At 45.6% G+C, this 24,526-nt stretch overlaps 2 protein-coding genes across 2 annotated transcripts in view; one reads left to right on the top strand and one right to left on the bottom strand.

Moving 5' to 3' along the window:
* The window catches only part of CCDC25 (coiled-coil domain containing 25), a 103,937-nt gene that overhangs the window by 70,044 nt on the left and 9,367 nt on the right, over positions 1–24,526 (top strand). Inside the window, exons 2-4 of the mRNA XM_056852494.1 lie at positions 18,408–18,441; positions 20,317–20,364; positions 22,120–22,159. Coding sequence (XP_056708472.1) covers positions 18,417–18,441; positions 20,317–20,364; positions 22,120–22,159 — 113 coding nt within the window. The 5' untranslated portion in view covers positions 18,408–18,416. The remainder of the gene's footprint in view (positions 1–18,407; positions 18,442–20,316; positions 20,365–22,119; positions 22,160–24,526) is intronic.
* Positions 5,521–16,873, bottom strand: LOC130480789 (serine/arginine repetitive matrix protein 1-like). Its single transcript, XM_056853412.1, has 5 exons — positions 16,828–16,873; positions 12,413–12,455; positions 11,645–11,737; positions 6,455–8,236; positions 5,521–6,163 (listed from the first exon to the last, which is right to left on the bottom strand). Exons 1-5 carry the CDS (start codon positions 16,871–16,873, stop codon positions 5,521–5,523), a joined length of 2,607 nt encoding a protein of 868 aa, XP_056709390.1.

The following is a 24,526-nucleotide window of genomic DNA, read 5'->3' as shown; positions in this document are numbered from 1 at the left end:
GATTCTTTTGCAAAGCAAGTAGGAAGGTGACATGTGTGTCTCCACTGCCCGTGGCAGCCATTTTGGGTGGTGCTCACCACCTCCTCTCAAAACTCCAAAGGTGCCCACAGCCTCAAAAAGCTTGGCTTTTTGCCCAAAGGCCCAATCCCATCAATCCTTGCTAACAGTTACTGTCCAGGGACCCTTAAAAGTTAGCAGGACTTTCTGCCCAGTGAAGCCCCACCGAAACAAGTAGTTTTTCATCAGAATACTGAATAGCATTTGGGGAAGGTTTCCTCGATGTTCTCTAACTTTTGCCTCCAGTCTCCTGTGGCAGATATACACAGTCGAGGCAAGCAGGCTTTACCTAGGATTGCACCACTTCAAGCCGCAGGAGGCTGACTGAGATCGGGCTGCATAAATGGCTTAAATGCTTATTTCTCTCCTCACTTAACTTAAAACGCATCCGAGCCTGTATGTACATGGGGGTGGAGGGGGGAACTGAGGCAACTATGGGCCTTCCCGCACGTAGAAAGCGAGCAAGATGTGTACTGGCCCAGCCTCCTTCCCTTTTTTTTTTTTTTTAAGAATTTTTTATTATTTTCAAATTGGTTTACAATCTTAATTATTTTTCAATTCACAAAATACATAATATAAAAGATTTCTATCTTCTCTCTAAGCAAGTATATATATTTAACTTCCCCTCTCCCCTCCTCAGTCCACTTAATATCCATGTTTCTCTCTTTGTATTCAGTTCTAATTCATTATAATAAAGCAAATCTGTCAATCCTACAATAGATTTTTTTAACTTTGGTAATTTAATTACTCCTAACATTGTGAATTAGATCAATTCATATCCCTTGATATTTCCCAATTTAAGTTCAGTTGGACAATATGTTGTCCACGCCTCCCACTCTCCCAAAAATTCAGCATTTTCTTTTTGATTTATTAATGCAGTTAATTTTGCCATTTCGGCCAGTCCCTTCATTTTATCGATTCCAAACGGTCTTGTCTGGTATCTCAGAAGTTTTCCATTTCATTGCACAAACCAGTCTTGCAGCAGCGGTGGCATGTATCAAAAATGACCAGCCTCCTTCCTGGCTTGCTAGTTCTCTACGCGCAAGGAGGCATTTTCGTGTGCCTCTGGCCTACTTCTGAATTGGCGAGGTGGGGGATCGCGCCTCCTCTCGTGCTCTTTTTTAGCCCGTTAAACTGCCACAGGCCCCGACTGGTTCGTTAACTCCTGAAACCGAGCTTCCAGTTTTCACCTCCTCGTGTCATGAAGCCAAAGGAGCTTCTTCCTCCCACCACCGCCGTTTAGCTCGTGACATTAACATTTTCCTTCCATAGGGAAGGGGGAAAAAAGGGTCCATTACCTCAGAGAGGAAAAGAAGCCGCAAAGGGTCCGGCTTCCCCGCCAACCGCCTCAGCTGACGCCTGGCTTCTCTCGCACCTTTCGAATCTCCGCCGCGCGCGCGAGGAGCCTCGCCTGCTCCTATTGGTCGATGTTGAGGTTGATTCCGGGGGTTCTCAACTGCCATTGGCTGCTTTAATAGCCAAGGTTGGTCTCCTCATGCCAAGTTGAAGGGGAAAAATAAATAAGCCCGCCTTAGCTGATTCTGGACCAATAGAAAATCACAGTCGTTGTGTCAAGAAGGCTATGAGCCAACGAAATCATAAGATACTCCGGAAAAGGGCGGTGTCTCCCTGTAGAGTTTGAAAAGGCGGGGAGAGCGAAGAGTTGCGCTACGTTTTGTGGGAATTGTAGTTTTGAGATGGTTTGGGTTTCTGGGTCCTTTAACAAACATCTCCTTTTGACAACACATGAGTTGTACAAGGTACAGAGAACAACAGAGCTCTCAAGAATGCTAACAGCTTGCAAGTGGCAGAGTCCAACAGCCATGCTTTTCTTAGGCCCAGACTTTCCTTAGATTCTAGTCCAGTAGCACATAAGAGACCAACATGATTTTGGGGGTATAAGCTTTCGAGAGTCAATGCGCTGGAGTTTTGACTCTTGAAAGTTTATACCCTGAAAATCTTCTTGGTCTCTAAGGTGTACAGTTCTGGTCAACACACCTAACAAATGATATTGCAGAGTTTGAGGAGGTGCAGAAAAGAGCCAGTAAAATGATTAGGGGACTAGAGCAACTGCCCTATGAGGAGCGGTTAAAACACTTAGGGCTGTTTAGCTTGGAAAGAAGGCGGTTAAGGGGAGACATGATAGAGGTCTATAAAATTTTGCATGGTGTGGAGGGAGTGGGCAGGGAGAAGCTTTTCTCCCTCTCTCATCATACTAGAACATGGGGTCATCTGCTGAAGCTGGAGGGTGAGAGATTCAAAACTGATAAAAGGAAGTATGGGCCGTGTGTCGTATTTGCGGGGCAGCGCGGTTCGTTCGTGCGCCTGAGCTGTAAGTCATCGCAGACTTACTGCCTGCAGTAGTCTTGTAGTCATTCCAGGTTGCAACGCCAATGCGGTCCACAAGTCACTTATGCTCTTAGTCCCCGCGTGCATTCAAACTGAATCCCAGTGAGTGGAGTTGTCATGATGCTTGAAATGCATATGATTAATAGCATGACTTTCTGCTTCTTTATTTGGAAGTCAGTCCCACTGATTTTTCTTTATTCGTTTTTTTTAATTTGGTAATTTATAACCCATGTTTCTCTCTGAGACGTAAGGAAGATTACATTGTGTAAATCAAGTGCAATAGAGTTTGGACTACAAAAATCTCAGCAGAACTGAAACAAAGCATAAGCTTTTAGACATGATGTAGAAACTACCCAGTGTGGAGCATACATACAGCAATAGGCAGTAATGCAGTAGTGTAGGCCACAAATTTTGCCCATTTGTGGGATGGTACCTGCAGAAAGCCCTGGTAAGATGAGCAATGCTTTTGTGGCAGAGTGTAGGGAGAGAGGTGGTCCTCCAGACAGAGGGACCCAGGCCATGAAGGGCTTTGTATGTGATAGTCAATACCTTGAATTGAGCCTTGATTGGTGGCCAATGGAGTGACTACAGAATGGTAGTGATATGCATGTTCCGCCTGGCTCCTGATAATAACTTAGCTGCATAACTTAGAGACACTGTCCTTCAGTGTTACTCCTCTGAAGATGCCTGCCACAGCTGCTGGCGAAACGTCAGGAAAGAAAATACCAAGACCACGGTTACACAGCCCGGATAACCCACAAGAACCAATGAACTCTGACCGTGAAAGCCTTCGACAATATTTAGCTGCAGTGTTTTGAAATAACTGGAGTCTTCAAATTGACTTTGAGAGGAGTACTATATAGAGTGCATTACAGAAGTCCAGTCTCAATGTTACCAAGGCATGGATTCAGGTCACCAGATCTTCAACCTAGTGAGTATGCATCAGATTGCAGCACAATTTACTTTACAATAAATTCCATCAGAGGCAGTGGGACTTACTTCTGAGTAACCATGGCTAGGGGCATCCTAGATACACTTGGGAAATAGGCTCTTTTTAAACCCGAAAAGGAGACATTTTAGATAGCATGGTAACATTTAACAAAGGGTGTTTAGGACTGCAGCCTTTGTTAAGATGAGGCGAGTTTGACCTCAGTGGGATTTATTTCTGAATATGCATGTTTAGGATTACAATGAAAGCTGTCAAAGGGACAAGATATGGAAGGATGCAATTTATGTTCAGAGTTGCCAACAGGGCTGGAGAAAAATACCCTGTCCTTTTAATAGAGGGTTAATGCATGGAAACAGGCATTTAAAGTTTTTCATAATGCAGAGATAAATAACATCTCCTGGTTGTTTTTTTTAAAGCCCATTGAGCTTATTATATTCTATAATATTGTTTTCTTTTCCAGTTGGTATATTACACATTATATTACCTTTGAAGCCACGTGCTGCCATTTATTATAATAACCTCCAGGTAATAGCAGAAGATCTCCTGCTATTACAACTGATCCCCAGCCGATAGAGATCCATTCACCTGGAGGAAATGGCCGCTTTGGCAATGGGACTCTATGGCATTGAAGTCCCTCCCCTCCCCAAACCCCGCCCTCCTCAGGCTCTGCCCCAAAAACCTCCTACCAGTGGCAAATAGGGACCTGGCAACCCTAGATTCAGAAGTTTACTGCCTCTGAATGTGGAGGGTTTTCTTTAGTCACCATGGCTAGTAGCTACTGATAGACATATCCCTCATTAATTTCCTTTTAAAGCCATAGATGCTTGTGGCCATCACTACAACCTCTGCCAATGAATTCCACATTTTAATTTGTGTAAAGAAATATTTCTATTCTTCATTGGATATCCTCAAGCGCTAGTATTTTGGGAGAGGGAGAAAAAGTTCTCTTTGTCCACTCTCTCCACCCCATACACAATTTTTATAAACCTTTATCATCCCCTCTGCCCCATTTTCTTATTTTCTAAACCGAAAAGTCCCAGCTGGACTTTTCAGCCTTTCCTCACAGGAAAAGTGCTCCAACCCTTAATCATCTTGGTTGCTCTCTACTGTACTTTCTCCACCTCGGCAATGTCCTTTTTGAGATATGATGACCGGAAGTGCACACAGTGTTTCAAATGAGGCTGCACTGTAGATCTGTCCCCCACCTCCCCATCATCACAGTCACTGTATGGCAACCCTGTCGAGTTTTCAAGGCAAGAGATATTCAGAGGTGGTTTTGCCATTGCCTGCCTCTGCGTAGCAACCCTGGTATTCACTGATTGTTTCCCAACCAAATAATGACCAGGGCTGATCCTGCTTAGCTTCCAAAAACTGACGAAATGAAGCTAACTTGGCCTATCCAGGTCATGATATAGATCTATAAAAGGGCGTTATAATGTTAGCCATTTTATTGTCTTTCCCTTTTTTAATAATTCCCAGCACAGAGTCTGCCTTTTTCACTGCTGCTGCACCCCTGGTTGACACTGTCATTGAGCTGTCCACTACAACCCCAAGGTCTCTTTCCCTTTCAGTCACAGCAAGTTCGGACCCCGTTACCAAATACTTGAAGATGGGATTATTTTGTTTCAGTGTGCATCACCTTTTGACAAGAGCTTTCGTGGAATGCAGCCTGAATAACCCACAGGCTCAGAAAGGTTGGGGACCACCACGCTAAGCAAAGTGTACACCCTTCTAAACCTATTTAAAGGACTGACAAAGGTCTATCTCTACTTCGGATGGAACAGGCAGCTTCCCTGGCCACCATCTTCCTCCATGTCTATATCTCCATCCAGCCTCCCTCCCTCCTTGACTAGTTCATCCCTTTCCTTGGGGTGACATTTTGAAACTTTCAAACCTTCCTGAAGGAGCTGGGAGGAAAGAACCACTAATTCATAGCCCCCTCTCCCTAGACTTTCTGAGTGAGTTGGGAACAGGCTGACCATCCTCCTAGGACTAATGACAGAGCGACATAAGAGTCCAGCCAATTTATTTGCAGCCGGGAAACAAAAACAACACAGACCTGCTGTGTCCCAGCAGTGAAAGTGGATGTCGGGCAGCGATAAGTCCTCGCAGGAGAAAGCTCCCCAATGGTGAGCAAGACAGGCATTCTAGTCAGAGTCCAGGTGTCAGACAGCCTTGGGGATTCTTGTCCTGGAGGCAGACTTCCTTACTAAACTGGGGGATTTCTTTGGCGTTCTAGGAGAAGCAGGCTTTTTATGACTACTGGATCCTCTCCTGGAGACTCGAGGTGAATCTGGCTCTTTAAAATGCGGGGATCGCCCCTTGCGGTCCGTTGTGGGTGTACGCTTGGCAAAAGAAGCTTTTTTTGCTGTAGGGGTTCCCACTTTTGGGGAGGTCCGAGGAGAGGCTGATTTGCTGCGAGAAGCGTCTTGTTTGCTGGCGAGCAAAGGAGAGGCTTGCCTGGCGTTTGAAACGTCTCCTTTCGTTTGGGCCCCAGAGGCGGGGTACTCAAGTGCAAGAGCCCCTGGTTTTTTACGGGGCTCAGGGGCAACACGGGCAGATGGGGGAGTGCCTGGCTTCTTGGAGGGAGGGGTTTTCTCAGGGGATAACGTCTTGGAACACAACTCAGGGCACTTCTTCTCTGCTTCCTTTCGCACCTTGGCCCAAATGTGCTTGATGGTGGAGAGCAGCTGTTTCAGAATGGAGGGGGGGTTTTCAGGAGTCTTAGGAGGGACTTGCCTTCGAGCTGGTGGGGGTGGCCTGGCAGGTGGCCTGGCAGGTGGGGGCGGCCTGGCAGGTGGGGGCGGCCTGGCAGTAGTCGGGGGCTGCCTGGCAGTAGTCAGGGGCGGCCTGGCAGTAGTCGGGGGCGGCCTGGCAGTAGTCGGGGGCGGCCTGGCAGTAGTCGGGGGCGGCCTGGCAGTAGTCGGGGGCGGCCTGGCAGTAGTCGGGGGCGGCCTGGCAGTAGTCGGGGGCGGCCTGGCAGTAGGTCGGGGCGGCCTGGCAGTAGGTCGGGGCGGCCTGGCAGTTGGTCGGGGCTGCCTGGCAGTTGGTTGGGGCGGCCTGGCAGTAGTCGGGGGCGCCCTGGCAGTTGGTCGGGGCGGCCGGCCAGGCGGTGGTTGGAACTGCGTTTTAGGAGTTTGTGGGGTTGCAGATGTTGGGGTGGTTGCAGTAACCCGCGCAACCTGAGGAGTAACCACTGGATTTCTGGTCTTCCGGTCACCACTCTCTGGGAAATGCTTCCTAGCAACCTGAGATGACATATCTGGGGTCTCGGGGTCTTGGGGTCTGGGTCCGGCTGCACGGACTTGGCTCTTTCTATGCAGCATGACTCTTTCTGTGCGCCTACTCTTCTCTCTCTTTGAGGGGCGTTCTTTGTCGCTGGGTGCCTTGAGCACATCTGTTCCTTGCGTCAACCCCCATTGGTCGGCTTCAGACCTCTTGATCTTAAGGAGGAAGCCGAGGGTCATATATGCACCACCATCCTGCACATCCAGCCGGGGGTAGACCAGGAGGCTGGGGCTGTGCTGCGTACGGGGGTGGGGGCAATATGGGGTGCAGCGACCACACAGCAGGCACAGGGGGTACTCCACACTTGGTTGGCTGAGCCCTTTGGCCAGGTGTGTTTGCAGGTCCCGCATGGCTTGCTCAGTGTCCAAGGACTGTACGATGGAGTGGGCCAAGCACAGGGGCTTAGGAGTTCTCGCAGTGGGACACAGAGGGGGTTGGGCAAACGGGCAGCTTTTCTGCTTCTGTTCTTCTAGCGCTGCCGCAATGCAGGGCAACTCTAGTTGGTTCTGGCACATAAAAGAGGGGTCCAAGAACTTCGGCTGGGCAGGTTGTTCCTGGGCCAGACTTGGTTTCTGGAAATCAGGCATGTTAGTCCAGCTCAAGGTGTGGAATCTCTGGTCTTTCCTCCCACTGACCTTGACCTCCGCTTGCTTGTCCTTGGGACTGCCCGCTGTTTCCACCCTGCTGAGATCTTCCTTGGGAGACCCAGGTCTCCTGGCAGGGCTGTGACTGTCCTTCTTTTTCTCCTTGGGGGTTCCGGGTCTCCCAGATTCTCTCAATGTGGGGCTCTTGCTACGCCCTACCACGGAGAGCTTTCCCACCCATTCCTCCTTGGGGGCCCTGCCTCTCACCTTGACTTCCACAGATTCATGGGCATTGCTGTGGATATTGTCCTTGCAGATGAGTATGGCGGAAGGTGGCAAGTCTTCTGGAGGAGGTATCATTGGCCGTGCACAGGGACCTGGACTTTGTGTGCGAGGGGACTTGGGAGGTGTGCGACGGCCTTGTGCGACGCTTTGAGGGGGTGTGTGGCTGTATATCCCCTGACCCGGACGTGGCTGCTGGGTCACCCAATGCATCATCCCACCTGCCTGAGTTCTGTCATTGCCAGGAAGTGCCCCGGTGGCGGCCAGGGCCAGTTGCACGGGTCCTGCTTCCTCCTCCTGGTGTTTCTTCTGGATGTGCCAGTTGAGCAGCTCCTGCTCCTTGTAGCTCAGGATCCTGGTCCCTCTAATCTGCGGGTTGGGATTGGTCCTTTTGGTTGCTGGATGCAATTTAGGGGCCAAGGGGATCAGTCTGGTCAGAGACTCCATGTGGGGCGTAGGTCCTCCCCACAGCTCCTCAAGTTGCTTTTGACGTATGTTGAAATTGACCTTGCGATGAGACAGGGCCTCTAGGCGGGCTTGCTGGAACCCAGCCCCGGGGGGTCTGATGAGATGCTGCTGTTGCTGCTCACTCTGAACATCTTCTTCCAGAGTGGCAGGCACCGGGGAAGGAGGTGTTCTAGACCGGCTATCTGCTGATGAATGGGTCCAACTCCAGAGTGAAACGACGCTCTCCACAGAGCTGTTGGATGCAGAAGAGTCTGCAGACCTGGGCAGGTTTGGGGAGGAGGGAGGAAATGTCAAAAGAAAAGGCATTAGGACAATCCTTGTGTGTTGGCCCCAACTGCAAGCCCAATAACACTTTCCAGGGACTAAGCCCAATTGAATCAAGTGGCGCTTACTTCAAAGTAGAGTCATAGAATCATAGAGTTGGAAGTGCCCACCAGGGTCATCTAGTCCAACCCCCTGCACAATGCAGGAAATTCCAAACTACCTCCCCCCCAAACCCCAGTGACCCATACTCCATGCCCAGAAGATGCCCAAGGTGCCCTCCCATGATCTGCCTACGGTCATAGAATCAGCACTGCTGACAGATGGCCATCTAGCCTCTTCTTAAAAGAGGTTTAGGATTGCTCTTTAAGTACCGTAGCCCAGCATCCTAGTCTCCTAATATGTTCAGGGGTACACATGTGCCATGATTCTATGAGAGCGCAAAAAAGGGGGGGGTCAAATTTTTTTGGGGGAGGGGCCAATCCTTTTAAAGACATTAACCAATATACAAAAGAAGCTGCCTTCCTCTGAGTCAGTCTATTGTCCCTTTGAATAGTCTACTGTTTTGTGGCACCTTAAGATGAACAACAATTTATTCCAGCATAAACTCTTGTGGACTTCAGCCCATTTCTTCAGGCACTATGATGTTTAGCTTGCTGGAGAAGTGAGTTCGAATCTACAAAAGCTTATGTTGGAATTTAAAAAAAAATGTCTTCAAGGTAACCACAAGGCTCTGGTTTATTTTAGCAGCTATAAAAAAAATAAAACAGGAGTCCAATGGCACTTTAAAGGCCAACAACATGTGCTCCAGCATAAAGATTCATCAGTCAGGTAAGCTTCTACTCAGAAAAGGTTATGCTAGAATACATTTTGTTTGTCTTGAAGGCGCTGCTGGACTCCCAAGTGCTTCCGAAGGACAAGTACTGGACTCTTTTGCTGCTACAGACTATGGCTACCTATCTGAAATTTTCCAGCTACCTTTATTCTTGCAACACACAACAGGGGTACCCTTCACACTGCATGAAGGAACATTCTTACTGATTTAAATTCCAGATATGGTTTAGAGGCAGATCGTAGTTCGTAACAAAAGGTGGTCACTTAACAACATTTCTTGTTCTGCTGTGTTGTTATAAAGCAGTGAGATGGTGGAGTAAAGAATGTTATTGAATCCTCCTTTCTTCAGCTGAGTGCTTGTTGATAGTTCAGGAAGATCAGCTCATATTTCCTCAATGAGAGCTAACAGCTGAGGATGTTTTCTGAAAGGGAATTTCCTACCTGCAGGGTGTACTTTGCCAGTGGGACACAAATAGGTGTGGGGGAACAGTTTGGGAATCAGAAGACAAGGTCTGCAGCTGGTTGAAAAGAAAAACCTTGGGAAGGAGGCCTCCAAGTTTGCTTTTAAGGAAACCAATGCTGTTTAATGACCAGTGTTATCTGTCTGGGTACCAGTCTGCTCAAAGCATATATTTGCATTGCAAACAGGTGCATTCACGTATGTGCTTGCCTAGCTGCAAGTGTATATGTTATTTTGTCAAATGCATTTGTGGTGCCTGCCCCAGCTTAAAGGTAGAGATGGGTATGATTTGGCTGTGATGCAGGTCTTGTCTTTTGGAGGGACTCAGAAAGCAGCAAAGGAATTTCAGTCTGCTTCTGAAACTCAGCATGGCTACGGTAATAAACAGTGGTGGGTTCAAGTTACTCACAGGGCCATCCTAAGCAGAGTTAAACCAGAGTGTAATTCTATTTAGAGATGGCCGTGTCAGCCAGTTTCACATCTGAGCAGGGGTTCAAATACAGGGTCTCCCTAGAACAAGTCCAGCACTCTGTCCATTAGAACATACTGGACATCTATACATTAGACATATTAGACATCTATACAGTCTGTACCTGTGTGCTTCCTCCTATAAGAATGGAGCCATTTTTTAAGGAGAGATCTGCTTAATGGGCTTTTGGTATTATACCACATTTGTGCAGAACCTGACATGCTTCTGTTTGAGTTTGCTAGAGGGTGCAAAATTATTAAAAGGGGATAATGGGCTTGAGATTATATTGCTGTAAAAGGCTGTAAAATAGTCAGGCATGAGCAGAGTCAGGAGGGAAAGGGCTTTGTGAAGAGGTGCATGTGTGCAGATGCAATTTTGGCATTAGTATAAAAACAATAGTCAGTATGGTGGTGGAAGAGGCAGATCCAATGGTCGAATTTCTGCTAATGGAAGAAGAAGGTGCTGTTGAGTTGCAACCGACTCAGGGCAATCCCATCTATGGGGCATTCCAGGCAAGAGACAAGCAGAGGTGGTTTGCCTTTGCCTTCCTCTGCCTAGCAACCCTGGTCTTCCTTGATGGGCTCCCGTCCAAGTACTAACCATGGCTGACTCTGCTTAGCTCCCAAGTCCCAACGAGCTCAAGATAAACTGGGCTATTGCTGGGGTGGGTGGTGAGAGAACATTCACCAATTCCCCCCTTCCACTGCAGATTTCCAACTTGCTCCATAAGCTGTTCCTGGAAGTACCCTGTATTTCAGAAGCAGCATTTTGGACAACATTTCAGGCTGCAGCAGGACAGGAGAGGTAACAAAGTCCCATTCCACTGATGGAAATCCCTCCCGTCAGCAGAAATTACTGCTGGATCCACACTAGCGTAGGAAAATCCTTGTCCAAATCATCTTTGCTTGTGCTAACACCAATTCCAAACTCGCCTGAAAACTGAGCTGCAAACAGGAGCAAGGAGTCCTGGCTTTGTTAGGTGTGGGCTAATCTACTTGCTGTAAATACTAGAGTAAACCATGCGAGAATTTACCAGTGTGGAAATAGTCCTATCCCAGGATGTTTTTATGCCACTTCTATACTATAGCAGCAGTTTCTTGGTATCTCCACTTAAACGGAACTCAGGTAGCAGGGCTGGGAAAGATTCTGCCATAGAACATGGAAAGCCGCTGCTGGTGAGAACCGACAATTTTGGCCTATGGATGGACCAATTGTCAAGACGGTTTAACATATTCAGACCTCCAACTCGTTACTTTTGCTTCTGTCACCGCTAGCCTACTACTGGCCCGGTGCTGAGAAGCTTGCAGTTTGGCATGCATTTAATTTCATTTCTTGGATTTCTATCCTGCCTCTTTCCGACTGGAGCCCCCCTGCCAGTCCCCCTGCATGGATCCTGACCCTCTGACGTGCTCTAGTAGTAGTCGCCAACCTCTAGGTGGTGGTTGGAGATTTCCTGGGATTACAACTCTCCTCCAGGTGACAGAGATCAGTTCACCTGGAGAAAATGGCTGCTTTGGAAGGTGGACTCTATGGCATTATACCTTGAAGTCCCTCCCCTCCACAAACCCTGCCCTCCTCAGGCTCCACCCCCAACATCTCCAGGTTATTTCCCAACCCGGCGCTGGCAACCCTATGTGCCTTACGGGCCAGTGATGCGTTGCATTTGCCATGCGAGATACTGGATGTTCCTGTCCAATGTACGCAGAGTGTACTCCAGGTTCAGGTCCTCAGATGATCTAGTGAACATGGAGAGAGTGGGATGTTAGGGTGCTGGCATTGTGCTGTTGTGCCATGTGATTTTCCCTTGTTGTTTTTCTCTCCTCTGGCTGTTTCAGAATACCTCTCCTAAATTATTTTTCTCTTCCTATTGCTATAGTAATCTCTCCCCTCCCCCAAAACCCTATTCAATTAAATGTCCCCAAGGTGGTTTATGACACACGCACCAATAAAATACAATACAGTAAAAATCAATCACATACAGTAAAAATTGATAAAAGTCCGTTTTTCAAAAGTGTGTCCCCCCCCTGCCGAACCATTGATTGATCCAACTCAAAGGCTCTTTGGAAAGGCTGGTCTTAAGACCCGACTGGAAGATCTTTAGGGAAACAGCCATTCTCCACTCTGGAGGGAGGGACTTCCAGAGTTGGTGAGCAACAGCTGAAAAAGGAGCAGTCCCAATACCCACCCTACCTCTGTCTCATCTTATGCTTTACTGCAGAGAGGCAGTGGTTCAACGGGACAGCACTTGCTTTCCATGCAGAAAGAAAGCCCCAGATTCAGTTGTGGCATCTCCAGTGCAAGAATCTAAGTAACAGGCATTGGTGGTGGTGGTGGGGAACTTCCTTGGCCTGAGTGGCAGATGTTGGGTGTTTTTTATTTTATTTTAAAGGAAGGGCCTTGGAGCGGCTCACCTCTCTAGGTCTTCGCCTTTGTCCTTTGTCCCTTGCAAGGATGCTGTAAAAGAAAGACAGGAAAGTCACATGAGCCTGGTTGGGTGCACGGAGCAGCATCTCAGCTGCCATCTCATGAGCCAAAAAGGAGGAAGTACATTTGGCCATATCTGGCTGCTTACTTAGGCATGGTGTCAAGTACTTCTTCAATTTCTTCTTGGAACCAGGAACCTGTCAGAAAACCCCCCCCAAGAAGAATTAGAAAATGCCTCATGTAAAGAGACTGGACTGGACCTCTGTCTCCTGATTTGTTTGCTTACTTTATTGATAACCTGCCTTTCTCCCCAGTGGGGCCCCAAAATCGCTTGCATTGCTCGCCTGTCCTCCGTTTAATCCTCACATCAACAACCCTGTGAGGTAGGTTAGGCTGAGAGTATGTGATTGGCACAAGGTCACCCAGCAAGCTTCCATGGCAAGTATGGAGTTGAACCTGTGTCTCCTGGACCCTAGTTTGACAGTCTAACCGCAACACAGTGTTGGTAGTCACAATGCTCTCGAACACTGACAGTGTGCACACATGTTCCAAATGATGTCCAAGCTGGAGAAGGGACAAGATAACACGTGCCTGCAAACATACCATCACAAAGACAATTTCCAAGAAACTATTCCTTCTCCAAAGTCAGGATGAAAAGGTATCGGCTTGACTACTGCAGTGTGTTATACAAGGAGCAGCCCTTGAAAACTGTTTGGAAATGTACACATGAAGCTGCCTTATACTGAATCAGACCGTTGGTCCATCAAGATCAGAATTGTCTGCTCAGACTGACAGTGGTTCTCCAGGGTCTCAAGCAGAGATCTTTCACATCACCTACTGCCTGGTCCTTTTAACTGGAGATGCCAGGGATTGAACCAGGGACCTTTTGCATGCCAAGCCAATGCTCTTCCACTGAGCCACAGCCCCTCCCCAATGCCAGCTGGTTCAGGACACAGAGCCTAGATTATGAACAGGAATGTACCAATTTCTATTGGTATTTATGTTGTAAGCCTCCTTGAGCTCCGTAAGGAAGGCAGCTAATAAATCTTTCAAATCAATATTTACTGATTATATTTTTGTCCCATTCTTTCTGCAAAGAGCTTGGAGTAGTATACATGGTTCTTTAGTGGTTTTATGTTAATCCTGCTCTGCCCATCTTCAGCTGTCAGGTGTGGTCCTCCCCTATTCTAAATGGATCGATTTCTCCTTGATTGGTAAACTCTCCCCACTCCTGCCTTTCTGTTGCCTGTAAATTCCAGTATAAATAACTGCTTGGATGTACACCTCATACATCTGATGAAGCGAGCCCTGACTCATGAAAGGTCATCCTTTTGTGAAAAATGTTGTTAGTCTTTAAGGTGCCGTTGGACTTTTGTTTAATTGTGCTGCAACACAGCTGTCCCTCTGAAATTAATACCATGATCCCAAATACATGATCTGAATTTCTGGTCACGTAGAAAAAATAAACAAGCAGAGGGAACTAGTCCTTAATTTCTTGGGGCGGGGGAGGATTCTATAACACATCCTTCTCAATGTACGAAGCCAGCATCCTAAATTGAGTCTGATCCAAAGCCTGCCTCTTACCCAGAATTTTTTTATCGTTTGGATGGTCCAGCGGGTGACAATCAGAAACAAAGGGACCAGTAGTAAGTGGCAGATGCTTGGGATGTCATGGAGCAGAAACATCAGCATGATCCTGTGGCCAGGTTGGAATAACAGCAGCTGCTCTGACAGCCACCAGGGTGGGAAATCTCAGGGCTCTTCCCCCCCCTCTTGAGGTCATGCCTGCATCACAAATGTCTTTTGCAGCCCATCCTGGCTTGGCTACAGGGTCTTCTCTTATCCCTGGCTGGCTGTTCATTCATCCCTCTACCTGTCCATCTGAAGTGTGGCTTCGTCCGTCCAGCCGGAGCCCGTATAAGTGCTTAGTACCTAAAATGAGACAACCTTGTGCTCGGATCAAGCCTGCCTGCATAGAAATTACACTCCCTGATCAAGAAAACCCCTAAACCCAGATGAGTGAGACCCCTGGCCACGAAAATTCATCCCAGTGGACAAATGGCACCTCCTCTGGGCTATTTCATGTGAGGAAAACAGTTCCGGGGAAAGTCCCAATCTGTAGGGCTGCCAATTTCCAGGTGGGCCTGGAACTCTCCTGGTATTACAATTGCCTTGCAGTCCATATAGATCAGTTCCCTTGGAAAAAAATGGCTGCTTTGGATGGTGGGCTCTATGGCATTATACCCTGGTTGAGGTTCCTCCCCTCCCCAAACCCCACCCTCCCCATGTTCCAGCACCAAATCTCCAGGAATGTCCCAACCTGGAGCTGGCAACCCAAATTTGGGCCTGCACAAAACCCCCAGAACAATGTCCATTGTATGGGGGCGGGGGTGGATGGACATGGACTTTGCAGTGCGTTAATTGCCTATCAGGTTAATACATTGAGTATTCCAGAACATCTCATCATCTCAGGAATCAATATAATATCTGAAAGACACACATCTTGGTGTCTGTACCCATTTGGAATCAGCCACCTCCATTATGGTAGGATGCTTGGTTCGTTTTTCATATTTTGCCTGCTCCTAGCCACCAAGAATGTAAAGAAGGGGGTAATTGTTAATTTCAGGTCTTTGGGTACTTTTCCACAGAAGAGCAAAGGGGGTGTTTTTTGGAAATATCTCTGTGCAACCTTTGATGCAGGCAGGGATCCAGATCAGCAAAACAGTGTGGGGAAAAGCCAGGTCCTCAGAAGCATAACATGAGCCAAAGGCACTCCTCTTCCACCCTAATGGCCATAAGTAGCCCTAAATTGTACGTTAGGAGCCAAACACCTCACTCACCTTGTTGCTGTAACAAACCTCCTCAAAGCTTGGGGCATGGATTTGACGGAGCAGGCAGCCTCCAAAAGACCTGATACTCAGCAGTGCAGAGCTTTAGGAAAACCTTCCTTCAGAGGTGACTCTCAAACTTTTTGAACAGAAACTTAATATACTTTTCAAATCCACTTCTAAAATTGCTGTGGTTTTCACAACCCACTTGCAAAGTAACTCAGTGCAATTTCCCCCCTCTCTATCTTAAACCACAGGGACCTCACATCAGTTAGCAGTGAACACACTAATGGTTTTTCATGTTTAGTATTTATAATTATATAGCATATATATGGGATGTATTTCTCAGCCATTTCACACATTGCGTGTGTAAAGTGCCATCAAGTCACAGCTGACTTATGGTGAACCATAGGGTTTTCAAGGCAAGAGAAAAAGAGAGGTGGTTTGCTATTGCCTGCCTCTGCGTAATGACCTTGGACTTCTTTGGGATGACCCTGCTTAGCTTCCGAGATTGGGCAAGCCTGGTTCATCCAGGTAAGGGCAATTTACAAATAAGGGAGAAGCAAACCCAAATTTGCCATCAAGACCCTCCCTCCCGAGCCTCCTCTCCCAGCTCAACCCATTTCTCTTCCTCCACACTGGACTTGTAATCAGCCTACAAGAAAGTCATGACCCACTGCCCTATAGCAGTAAAGGAGTAGGACAAGCTTTCTACATGCCCTCTAACCTAAGCTCTGTAGGACAACAATATTCTATTTCTTTAATAAGAACAGGGACCCCCACCACTTTCCTCCATCAAATAGAGGAGGAACCATTGTAAATCTCCCTTCTCTCCTGAGAGCCAGCATGGTGAAGTGGTTAAGAGCGGTGGACTCTGATCTGGAGAACCGGGTTTGATTTCCCACTCCTCCACATGAGCGGCGGATGCTAATCTGGTGAGTCAGGTTGGTTTCCCCACTCCTCCACATGAAGACAGCTGGGTGACCTTGGGCTAGTCACAGCTCTCTTAGAGCTCTCTCTGCCTCACATACCTCACAGGGTGTCTGTTGTGGGGAAGGGAAGGTGATTGTAAGTCGGTTTGATTTTGCCTTAAGTGGTAGAGAAAGTCGGCATATACAAAGACATCTCTTCTTCTAGATGATGCTGGAGGATATAAGTTCTTCCCAACCAAGAAGATCAGCGAAACATCATTACATCACAGGATGCCATACTTTTGAAGCCTTTCTCTTTTTTCTCACTCCCAATTGGATTGGAGTGGGGAGCCAATGCTTTCATGACAGAAGTTTAAAGAGATACATCTGATCATGACTCTCCAACATCTTATCTAGTATGGCCCACAGCTTGCTTCCACTTGCATCAGCACTCACTCTTTTTTGTTTTCCTCTGGCTACTCTCCCCTTTTGTCTTTTCTCTTGTTTCTTCTGTAGCACATATAAGCCATAGCTTATTTGGATAAACAAACACACACAAACCCACTTTGACATTCCACCAATTTTAATCAGGATTGTCTTCCTCAAGTGCCAGGATCTCAGAATAAGCCCAGTTTCCTTCTCACTTCCTTGATCTCTCCTCACTGTTCATCTGCCAGCTCTCTTCCCCTTCCACCATTCCAGAAACCATGGCAACAGTTGCCTGGAACCGTGCATGCTCTCTTGATCCTAGGTGGACCATTTTGCATTTGCTGACATTTCCTTTCCCTTTCACCCCCCATCACCATCTGTTGTGATTTTACTGAGAAGTTTCTAAGAAGGGATAGTTTGGGAGATACAAAATCAGTGAAATTAACATTCTAAAAAAAATTATTTGAATGACAAAATATGGCTCTTGTTTGGAAAGAGAATATGAACTGGATGATAGCCTTTTGCTGTGGTTGTATTTATTGTAATTTTAAAGTCCTGTAAGTATGGATGTTTTGTATATCTGAGTAGTCCTATCCGGACTTGTTATTAATGTTGAGGAAAGAAAGCATTATGATCAGCTAAGGCATTTTGTTTTGTCATCTGGAGACTTTCTCGAAGGATCACCATCTAAGTAACCATTTATGTAATGCCTTCTGACGGCCACTGGAAACATAATAAATTCCTATAGAAGCCTGGAAGAAACCAAAGGGCCTTTGCCTTCCCACCCCTTCAACATGCTGGCACTACCTCCACTGTGTCCATGTGCTGCCTTATCATCTGATTTGGTGTAAATAGGACGTCAAGCAGCACACAGCTGATATGCACCAAATCAGATGTATGAATACCTCGGGCAATGGAGGAGGGTCTGGAATGCCAGGTACTCCACCACTCAGCAGTACTTGGACAGAAAAGAGTCAGAAGAGCAACTCATAATTTTAGAACCCTTATTCATATACAAGATCACCTCAACTCTTAATGGGACCATTTAAAGGATACTCATTGATCTAATCCCTTATTCATATTTTGGGTTTTTATATTAGTTATTGATTTCATAATGTTGGATATGACAAGAACAGATAAATTAAAATAATATTGGGATTAGTCCTGTTAGCAAAAGATTATACAATTTAACTTTAGACGGGAGAGGGGGAAGTCATTTGATTGTTAAATTAGAAAAATATTTGTTTTTCTATTTATTATTATATTGTTTTTATGAATATATTAAATGAAGAAAAATAAAAAATTATTTTAAAAAAAAGATCACCTCAACTCAATCCCATCTTTGAACTTTTCTGCCTGCTTTCTTCCCACCCATTAATGACCTTTCTCTGAGAGCAAAAGAACTCCCGCACCTGCCCCGATTTATTAGAAATTTCAAATGCGATCGATCCCCCTGTACTTCCGCCACTCTTGCCTCGCGCAGGGAGGTTTCGCCGGAAGTGAGTTCTTGAATACCCCAGTACGCCGTCAACGGTCACTTCCGGTTTTCTTTAACATCCAATCTCCGGAAGCCTGGCGGGTTTTCATCATAGAGATGGCCAGCGCGAAGCTACTCTGCGCCAGTCGAGGATCGTAGCGGTTTCAGTCCGTAGGTCATTCTTCTCCATGGGCGGGGCTTAGAAAGCGTCATTTCCGGAAAGTCGGTGTGGCTGAAACAGGAAGTAGTAATCTGCGGATTGCGGTTGCCGTCTAACGAGTGTTTCCGGCTTGGTCTCCAGGGCGCAAGAAGTGCTCGTTGCAGGCGGGTACCGCTAGCTGTTGCCATGGTGTTTTACTTCACGTCCAGCGGTAAGTGTGGCCTAACTTTGCCTGTAGGGCGTTAAGGGTTCCTTATGGTGGCCCCCCCCCCACCCCCGCTTTGGGTTTCCATGCCTGGGTCTGTCCATATTATGAGTTGATTGGTAGAGCTAGGGACAGACTCTTTCAGCCGAGACTGTTCTCAAAACGGAAGGCAATCAAACATTAAAACTTCTCGGGGGGGGGGGGATCCACAGTGGTGCCAGCCCTAAGGTTCAACAGTGTGAATTTCACAGAGAGGTTGTGAAGGGGGAGGAGGGAGGTGAGGGCAAAGTGGAGAAGGGTTAGTAGAAAAGGGCATCTTCATATTTTTGTTTGTCTTTAAGGTGCTACTGGACTCTTGCTCTTTTCCACTACTGCAGACAGACTAACATGGCTATCCACTGTGGAGAAGGGTTGACATAGATTTGCATATATATAATAAAAACCACAACAGTGCAGCGTGGTAGACAGAAATTCAGTGGCTGTAGCATCTCCCACCCAAAGGGAAAAAAGGGTGGAAGTGCTCCCTCTCCCTCACAATCCACATAATTGGGATTTCACCAGCCCGTTTCCCAAACTGCTGCCTGCCTGATAGATATAATTCCTTCCTGTTCACTTTCTTCTGGCCAGCTTCTGCAGGGAGACTTGTGCAGCCTTTTTTGATAATGGGATTTCCCCCCTTTGGGCAGTGTTTTATTTGTTTGTTCCATGTATATCCTGTTCTTCCTCAAGCGATGATAGGGTGGGATGTGTGCGGCTTTCTCTTTTCGATCTTCTAAAGTTACTTTAGATGACGAGATGGTGCTCGACCAGTGCCTTTGGAAGTATGTGGTCTCCGAGGTGCAAATTTGGCATGCTTTCGCTATTCCTGTTCTTCCCTATGTGACCAAGGCTTATGATTAAACCTGAAAAAGAAATCAAAATAGGATTAGGAATCATGAAATGGAATTAGTATTCATGAAGCCTTATACTTCTTCACTGTGTTCATATGATAGAATCATAGAGTTGGAAGGGACCACCAGGGTCATCTAGTCCAGTCCTCTGCCCAGTGCAGGAAATTCACAACTACTTCCCCCCCCACATGGAGTGACCCCTACTCTATGCCCACGTTCCCCACATGAACAAAACTGCGAAGCAAAAATTTTGTTTTTGTTGCCCATCAGTACTAGCAAATGATGTGAGTCATGTTTCAAACAATGTAAAGGCTTTCTTAAGTTAAATACATCTGCTAGGTATGGTGCAAGTTTATATTTGCGTTTAAACTGAGCATAATGTGGAATTTTAGACTTGGAAACTAGTTGTAGATCATACCTTATTTTATTGATTTAAGTCCCTTTACTTTTTGGGTCAAGGTAATAATTTTGTAAGTGCAATTAAACGATAATTCTCTTGCTACTATAAATTCTGAAGACTTTTTAGGCATTTAGTGTGTGCGTGAAATCCTCCTTCAATGAAAAAGTGTCCTGTGATCTGCTTGCATTGTAAGGGATGTGATTTGAACTCCTGTCTAACTTGTTTCAGAATGAATAAGAGCCATGCTTCTTACAATACTCTGTTGAGGACTGATGTTTTGGGTTGCTAATTTTTCAGATTGAATGCTTCCTGATTCTCCTTGAGAGTCAGCACGTGTACTTGAAATGCTGCCATGTTAAAACTTCATAGCTGAATTTGGCTGCATTCAAACATCACGTCAAGGTGACATTTAGCCTGAAGAACCTGGTTGCCAGGCTTGTGCACTTCTCCATACTTGCAATGAATGCAGTGAAGGAGTCTGGGTTTAAAACTGACACTCTGGGTCTGTTTTCTGGAGTATATCTGTTTGTGCTGTACATCTGTGTATGGTTTGATCCATAACACTTTCTATTTTCCTTTTTAATCCCTCAGTTGTCCCCTCTGCTTACACCATTTACATGGGAAAAGATAAATATGAAAGTAAGTATGAAACTCCTTGTAGGTACCTGACAAGATAAGGTCAGTCTTATATACTTTGTTTTAAGCAAAGGCCCTGTGGCCTTTATTTAAACTTTGATGTTCTGATGAGTTATGCCTATTCCCTAGAGACCTCATTGGCTCTTGTTAATGGAAGTTGGAGTGACACAAGCCATCCCTTCTCCTGCTAAAAGGCTGTTTATTGTGAGCTCTGTATTCATGTCTCTTGAGAGTGGCTAGACGCATGCAAACTTCACAACCACCATTACTATGTCACACACAATTCAATATAAGATTGCACTATAAGGCCACTTATGCATGGGAGGTTTTGCCTTATATTTGCCACTCTCTAGATGAACATTTTCCCCGTCCGAATTTTCAAAACTCTGCATGGGGGCTTATTTTTGAGTTCTGAGAATTCAGATGGGGAAAATGTTCATCCAGAGAGCGGCAAATCCAAGGCAAAACCTCCCATGCATAAATGGTGTAAGAGTCTTTATTCCTTCCTACAAATAATTACATTAGCATGGAGTTGTACACAGTTCAACTTGGAAAGGACACGATTTTTGCCGATTCCCCTCTTCCACTGTAGAGCCCCACACTGCAGCCGATGCTGTTCCTGGCACCCTTTGATACTTAGGGGCAGCAGTTCATGGGGTGCTGTGGCAGGGAGAGATTATTATTAACTTCATTTATAGCCCCCTTTCTTACAGAGACAGCAGATGGGTTATGGTATGATCCTTTCCTCTTGTTGAGCTCTTATGCAACTTTGAATCCAATCCAAAAACTGCAGGGCTCTTTCTTGTTGTTCTCATCCTGTAATTCTAAATCATCTCTAAATCTCAGATGTAGGCTGCTTATTCTTTTCAGAAAGTACTGGGTGGAGTGGCAGTACTGGGTGTGAGAGCGCAGGTTTTGTATACATGAGGTCCTAGGTTCAATCTGCGAACAAAAAGGACCACGAGGAGCTTGGTGGGAGAGATCTTTCTGTGCCTTGGTAATCTGTTCTGGTTAGAGAAGACACAGTACTGGGCTATAACTGGCTTTGCATAAGGTAGCTTCCTTTATTTAATGGAGTTGGGCTGTGTCTCAATGGTAGTACAAGCTTTGCATACCTAAGGTCTCTGGTTTATTCTCTGTGATTGCCAAGTAAAGGTTTCACAACTGAGAAAGACTTCTGCCTGAAACTTTAGGGTGCTGCTTTTCATCACAGTATGTACTACTTAGCTGCGGTCCGTCTTGGTATGTGGCGTCTTCGTATATTGTTGATACAAACTGAATTAGACAGTTAATTTGTTTCTAAACCGTTAGCAAAATATTTTGCTTGAATTTTTGAAAAGCCTGTTGAAACACTGATGGTAGTAGATAAGCACTGAATAGAAAAGATTGAAGCTCATTGTTCTAGGATGTTTTGTGCATACCACAGAGTGCTTCCATCCCTGATGTGACTGTGGAAAATATGCATGCATCAGTCTTTAGAGATGCCAGTATTGTGATGTTCCAATCCTCCTTTCATCGAGGCTGCAGCTCTGTCATATCTAATGAGAGGCCATCACTCAGAATTCAGACTGAATAACAAGCTATTTCTTGGGAGCTCTGTCTTGGGTTCTCTCTCCCCACCCCCAAAGAGATCTTTGGCATGCGCTTCAGTGTGCACTGTAATCTGTTTAAATGATAAATGTGGCATAAAAGGTTAATCTCTTGATTTGAGAATTGTCTACTCAAAATTGACTGCTTTTCCCCCCACTTCTTTATTAGATGAAGACCTAATAAAGTATGGCTGGCCAGAAGACATTTGGTAAGTTCTGTAAGCATCCTCTTTGATTGCATTAGGGGTAGCACACTGTCAATTAAATGCTAGGGTATTGTTAATTGGCTGCCTGTTATCTGCTGGTGGTCAAATACTGTCAGATAAGGAAAGACTAAACTGAGGCTATCGTATTTTGGTCACATCATGAGACGACGAGAGTCACTGGAAAAGACAGTCATGCTAGGAAAAGGAAGCCACAGCCCTCAATTTGCAAAATCTGAGCAAGGCTGTCAAAGATAGGACATTTTGGAGGACATTGATTCATAGGGTCGCCATGAGTCGGAAGCGACTTGACGACACTACACACACACACACAAGGAAAGTGAAGAATGCACACACACAAGGAAAGTGAAGAATGGCAGCTTACCTCTTTTGTTTTGTGGCGCAGTCATTTGTTAGGGCAGACGTTGAAGGCCACTTGATCACTTAGGGTACTTCTAAAAATTACAATAAGTGAAATCATGGCACAGCTGCTCCTACTGACCACCTACTACAACTCTAGGTACATTTGAGCAGAAAGTTAGCCTGTTCAATGGACTTTTATTTAATCATTGTTACTTTGATTTCTTTCTGTTTCCATTTAATTTTTTAAAAAACCTGAACCTTTACGCTGACACTCATGGTCCAGATAAAAGCCAAAGAGTGTAACTATTAAGTGAAGCATTTATAGAATATTTTATTTGTATTTATTTATATTTGACAAATACCCTGCCTTCAATCCACCGGCCATTGTTAAAAATTATTGACGTTTAAAAAAACCTCTTAAGTTAACTGATTTATTTTTGTAGTGAGGAAAAGTTTCAAGCCTGAAAACAATCCAGGTAGCTTTTGTTCTAAAGATGTTAATGCTTTAGAAATGTTTGATCAATTCACCAAATCTTTTTTAACCTGTCAGGTGAACAACTCAAGGGCGCAGTGAGACCTTCATGAAGTTGATCAACAAATTCAGATAATCATAAAGCAGGCCCTTTTCCCATGTACCTGCCACTGGGGGCTGTTAAGTTTTTGAATACTGTTCCATATAAGAAAAAACAAAAAGTAAACCTCTGTGTGCATATAAACATCTGCCACACCAGGGAGAGGTCTGAGACATTTTACCTTGATGTCCTAGTTTTCTAGGACTTTTTAAGCAAATAGGCAGCATTCAATTGGGCTACTCTCTTTGATTCAATCCTTTTTTGCAAGAATTTTATAGTCCGGTTGCACTTTTGGGGTCTTGTCAAACGACTCTGATTTTAGGGATATCCCATTTTGCATTCTTCTCTAAGCCCAGTTGGCTTCGTGCCAGCTCAAGGTCTAAAAAACTTATCAGATTTCTGGCATGCAAATATGTTACTTTTTTTGCTTAGGTTAGATGGTGGTAGCCTCAGATGTAGAGGATCCAAAAACATTCAAATGGACCTTCTGGTAGACTTTAGTAGATCCAGTGAGAGATTTTACTGGTAACATTTGGATGTTATGCAAGCGAATTGGCAGGACTCCTTTCACTAGGCCCTGTCAACCCATAGAGAAAGTTGGCTGATACCGCTCATTCGTACATAAGCCCATTTAAATTGGGCTGAATACGTTGACCTAAAAATGGCTTGAAGATCCCATCCTTAGTTCTGGCAGCGTGGGTCCTACAAGGACCTGGTGGTATTTGCCAAGAGCCAAACCTCTGCCTGTATTAGTTATTCTCTGTAGACTCTTCCTCAAATTGTCACATCTTTGGCTCATGTAAAGGTGAGGCTGGCAGGCAAGAAGAACTGAGTGTGGTTACACTGAGCTTGACCTGCACATAGAGCAGCTGAAATGCCTGCCTGGGGTGGATCTTTGGGATACCTGCTTTACTCTGAAGTGGCTGAGGGCTCAGGCTTAATGAGACACTGGGCTTTTCCACCATGCTTAAATCAATCCTTTCACCCCTGGCAAGAACTGAAATGATAGGGCTGGTTTGTAGGCTATTCAGAGTGGGTGGGTTTGTCAATCATCTGCTGGAGTGATTTTGCGCATGGGTATCTAATTTAATTTTGTTTTAATCCTGCCTCTCTGTTGAGGGTTTTTGAGATGGCTGATAAAACTGCCATTAAAACATCAACAATCAGTTAAAGCGTCAATAATGTCTCAGTGCAAGGTAACAAGCCAGTAGTATTTGTTTTTAAAAGACCCAACAATTGTTGAGCAAGGTAAAAGGAACAAAAAAGAAGATAAAACCAAGTATGTACAACCTCTTTAACCAAAAGCCTGTCTCAATATGAATGTTTTTGTCTAATGCATGAAGCTGAGGAAGCGAGATGCAGGGAGGCGTTTCCATAGCCAAAGTGCCAGTGCAGAAAATATAACTGTATATACGCGCCACATACAGTTGGAAATTAG

This window comes from Euleptes europaea, chromosome 7 (assembly GCF_029931775.1).
Source record: "Euleptes europaea isolate rEulEur1 chromosome 7, rEulEur1.hap1, whole genome shotgun sequence".
Lineage (NCBI taxonomy): Eukaryota > Metazoa > Chordata > Lepidosauria > Squamata > Sphaerodactylidae > Euleptes > Euleptes europaea.
The sequence above is the reverse complement of the archived record's forward strand: the minus strand, read 5'-3'. Positions and strand labels throughout refer to the sequence as shown.

Excerpts from the sequence above, each read along its gene's own strand:
- LOC130480789 (XM_056853412.1), bottom strand. The coding sequence starts at position 16,873 with ATGGTTTCTGGAATGGTGGAAGGGGAAGAGAGCTGGCAGATGAACA. Across the intron at positions 12,456-16,827 it reads AGAGAGCTGGCAGATGAACA|CATCCTTGCAAGGGACAAAG; the intron begins GTGAGGAGAGAT and ends TTTCTTTTACAG. Across the intron at positions 8,237-11,644 it reads ATGCAACGCATCACTGGCCC|GTCTGCAGACTCTTCTGCAT; the intron begins GTAAGGCACATA and ends AAACCTGCCCAG.